This window comes from Carcharodon carcharias, chromosome 10, assembly GCF_017639515.1.
Source record: "Carcharodon carcharias isolate sCarCar2 chromosome 10, sCarCar2.pri, whole genome shotgun sequence".
Lineage (NCBI taxonomy): Eukaryota > Metazoa > Chordata > Chondrichthyes > Lamniformes > Lamnidae > Carcharodon > Carcharodon carcharias.
The window spans coordinates 13,885,591-13,889,740 of record NC_054476.1 but is presented as its reverse complement, the minus strand read 5'-3'; the positions used below and the strand labels follow the sequence as shown (position 1 = coordinate 13,889,740).

The 4,150-nt window shown below is 41.6% G+C and overlaps 1 protein-coding gene across 1 annotated transcript; it reads left to right on the top strand.

The window, feature by feature from the left end:
- The first annotated feature begins 3,470 nt into the window (after window positions 1-3,470).
- LOC121282800 (DNA-directed RNA polymerase I subunit RPA12-like) lies at window positions 3,471-3,836 on the top strand. Its single transcript, XM_041196616.1, has 2 exons — window positions 3,471-3,595; window positions 3,737-3,836. The coding sequence occupies exons 1-2, from the start codon at window positions 3,471-3,473 to the stop codon at window positions 3,834-3,836; spliced, it is 225 nt and encodes a 74-aa protein (XP_041052550.1).
- The last annotated feature ends 314 nt before the right edge of the window (window positions 3,837-4,150 follow it).

The window sequence follows — 4,150 nt, the reverse complement described above, 5'->3', positions numbered from 1 at the left end:
ATAGATTTATTTGTAGTCTGAGATCGCTTTGTTCCTCTACCTCACCTAGACTTGGATCTTCCAATTAATAAATGACCTCTTATTCTTTCTACCAAAAGTACTACCTCACATTTATACTTGTTGAACTTTGTTTGCCAATTATTTGCCCATGCTGCCAATTGGTTCATATCCTCCTGTATTTTGTTGATGTCCTTGCCAGTATTGATCATCAGCAACCCCTGCCAACCCTGCACCCTACCCCTCCATCCACCCACCCCCACTCAGTGCCACACCCACCAATTTGGTGTCATCCTCAAATTTAGAAATTGTGATTTTTATTTCAAAGTTAATGTCAATTGTGAACAGCATAAAATGTGATGGATCCTTTATCATTTTTTAAGGTTATCTACACGGATTCTATTTTTGTCTTGCTGATAGCTGTAGCTCCTTATTCTACTGTCACCATGTTATCCCTAATAAGTACAGCTACTCCATGTAGAGTAAAGGTTTAACGGTTATGTTAATTTGAGTGATGTTAATAATGATGTAAGCATGACATCAAGGACCGAGAGACTCCAAGGGAGCAAGACACAGAATAGTCTGTGTCCAGAGAATAATGTACTCACCATGAGGTCGTGGATGTAAATAGCTGTAAATAGTTTTAAGAAAAATTATTACAGATGTCAAAATCATTCATAGAGTAAGAGAAACCTCATCCATCTGGAAGGTAACAAGTAAAGAACAATGATCCAAAGCACTCCATCTCTCCGTCATCCCTCTCGATCTTTTCTAAATATGTTATACGCTGCAACGTTTAATCCCCAGTCCCAATTTTCCCATAACCATGTCTCAGTAATCCCTACCACGCATGGTTCTTCCCAATGCATGATTGTCTCCAGCTCCCCTCTTTTACGAAGAACATTTAAAATTATTTTTAACCAAGTTTCCTTTCACTTTATGATTAACCAATTTTAGCCTCCCAGTCCATATCTCTACTTATTCCCTTGCCATCAATGTCCTCCTTTACTTTATTCTTTCCTATCTTCTCCTGCCCTGTTCTGTTTACATTTAGGTTGCTTACATCCCCAGTAGTTCCCTGCCCCCCTTTAGTAGTCTAAGTCTTTGGTACCTCCCTATTTAGCTTTTCTGCCAGGAAACCAGACCCAGTCCAGTTCACATGGAGCCCACCTCATCAGTGCAGCTCTTTCCTGTCCCAGAGCTGATGCCAGTGTCCCATGGAAAGGAATCCCTCTTTCACACAGCAGCCCTTTAGCCACACATTAATCCCTTTGATCTGTCTCTTCTTATGCTAATTTGCACATGGCTCAGTCAATAACCCAGAGATTATTATCTTCGAGGACCTGATTTTTAATTTAGAGCCTAACTCCTTATACTCTTTCATCAGACCTCCTCCCTGTTCCTATGTATGTTGTTTGTTCCATAACAACTGGATTTAATCCCATCATTTCTAAGTTCCTCTTCAGAAATCCCTTTCCATGGCACCAGGTAGGCAACACACCCTTCAGGATTCTCGTTCTTGGTTGCAGAGGGCACTACCTGTCCTCTTAATTATAGAATCTCTACTTGGTCTGCAATGACGTTATTCTCCCTGTAATCTTTCTCTTTATCCTCACAGCTCGTAATTACATCATATCTGTTGGTCAGGACCAGTTTCTGCTCCTTCTCACCTGTCCTAAATCACGCACTACCTGGCTTTCAAACGTTACACATGGTGTGACAAAAAAGGCGCAAGGTTTGAACATATTCCTTTTGTTTGCAGAGAACGGGACCCTGCGTATGAATGTATGTCACTTCTAGCAAGCATATATGAGCCACGTTATGAGATCGGCTGATCATCTTAAATTAGTTGTTAGTGTAGCTATTAGCGCACTCAGGGTTGTTCGGCAAATGCTGCCCAATCAAAGGACCACATCTAACAGTAGACATTTTGTTTTTGGTTTTACAAGCATGGGCTGGTTGAGTATGGTCTATGCCTATTACGAACAATCAAAGGAACATGCTCATTTAGGCCTTGAACTTTTTATAAATTACCAGGGAGTTTGGGAACCCTATAGTTCCCCATTGCTTTCTCCCCATGGCAATGCCTTGGCTAATCAGAGTCAGCTTGCCAACCAATCAGCATCCTTTTCTCCTGTTGTTAAATTGTTGTGATTGTTTCAAATTTGGCATTCTCACTTCTGTCCTGGTGAGTGCAAGACAAAACGTTTCAGCAACATGTCTCCCTTTTCAGCAATATAACAAATTAATGCTCCCAAATTTGTCCCCCCTACTTTCAGACATATTCAAAGTGATTTAACATGCTGGACAGGGAACCCACAGAATTGTTTGCAACTTCAATAGAGAGTAAAATCAGACAGGCAGTAAAACAAGTGTTGCACCTGATTCCTTTCCTCCCATAATGTGGATACCTATTTCATTTTCTTTTTCAGCTAACAGGGTGAACCATGTCAAAATCAACAGTCACTTGGGCAAATGTGGATTAATTAAGGAAAGCCAGCAGATTTGTGAAAGGCAAATGGTGTTTAACTAACTTGTTAAGATTTTTTTGATAGGTAACAACGAGGGTTGTTGAGGGTAATGTGACTGATGTGATGAGAATGGTCTTTCAAAAGCTTTTTGATAAACTTACTCTGTCAGTCGTCACCCACTGGTTTGTAGATTAATGCTAAAGCCTTTTAGGTGAGATATTCAAAGTATTTGTGTTGCCTAGTAATGCTGGAAACTTGTCAAAATCATATTGGAACAGAGGAAAAATTATTCAAAATATATACCTTCTCTTCAACATACATCAATTCCAATGATCTAATCTGGCAATATGTTTAAGGATAGACAGTGGTGTAATGCTAATGTTATTGGGCTAATAATCCAGAAGCCACCCTAAAGCTTTGGAGACATGGGTTCAAATCCCACCATGGGAGCTGGTGCACTCTGAATTTAGTTGGTACATCTGGTATTGAAAACTAGTCTCAGTAATGGTGACCATGACAACTATCATCGATTGTTATCTAGTCTGGGCCCAGAATTTATCAAAAAGCTTTTGAAAGACCATTCTCACCACATCAGTCACATTATACTCAACAACCCTCATTATTACCTATCAAAAAAAAATCTTAACAAGTTAGTTAAATGCCATTTGCCTTTCACAAATCTGCTGGCTTTCCTTAATTAATCCACATTTGCCCAAGTGACTGTTGATTTTGACATGGTTCACCCTGTTAGCTGAAAAAGAAAATGAAATAGGTATCCACGTTTTGGGAGGAAAGGAATCAGGTGCAACACTGGTTTTACTGCCTGTCTGATTTTACTCTCTATTGAAGTTGCAAACAATTCTGTGGGTTCCCTGTCCAGCATGTTAAATCACTTTGAATATGTCTGAAAGAAGGAGGGGGGGGACAAATTTGGGAGCATTAATTTGTTATACTGCTGAAAAGAGAGACATGTTGGCCTGAGTTGCAGGCCTAAGAAGTGCAATGGCTGATCCTTCCTTCCAGTCTGACCTGGATTTCTGCCCTGAGTGTGGAACAATCCTGCCACGACCTGGTCTCGAGAAGTACGTCGTGTGTCGCAACTGTGATTTCCAAATCAGTGTTCACAGGTTTGAAGGAACCACGATCTGCTTGGGGCGGTGTTCAGCAATCCAGGAGATTATGCATTTAAACCTGGCAGCTAAGGTCGAGGAAGGAGAACTGAAATGACCTGCGGTGGACTGGAAGTGCTCGTGCTGCGAACACCACAGGTTGGTGTATGACTTGCGGCAGACCCGATTGGCAAGTGAAGGGCAGACTGTGTCCTACACGTGCATGAGTTGCAGGTGCCATGAAAAGGATGACTCCTAATCGTGGGAGGGCTCAAAGTGTGTGGCAGGAGCTTGGACTGGTTTAAAGGAGCTGGCTTGATGGTGCTTCTCTCCAGCACATAAGCCTCTGAGACTGACTGTCAGATGGGACAATGGCTGCAGCTGGCTGTGAGCGCTGTAAGAATGTGCATGACTTCATGCAGCTAATGGGCTGTTTGCAGAGCGACAGCTCTTTCTCTTCCCCAGTGTACGATATTCAGTTGCAGATTACGTAAACGGACAAGCCAAGTTCAGATGGTGAAAAAATAAAAATTGCTTTAGGGAATGAAATATGCCATACGCCACCCTTACTCA

Excerpts from the sequence above, each read along its gene's own strand:
- LOC121282800 (XM_041196616.1), top strand. The coding sequence starts at position 3,471 with ATGGCTGATCCTTCCTTCCAGTCTGACCTGGATTTCTGCCCTGAGTGT. Across the intron at positions 3,596-3,736 it reads TTCCAAATCAGTGTTCACAG|GTTGGTGTATGACTTGCGGC; the intron begins GTTTGAAGGAAC and ends CGAACACCACAG.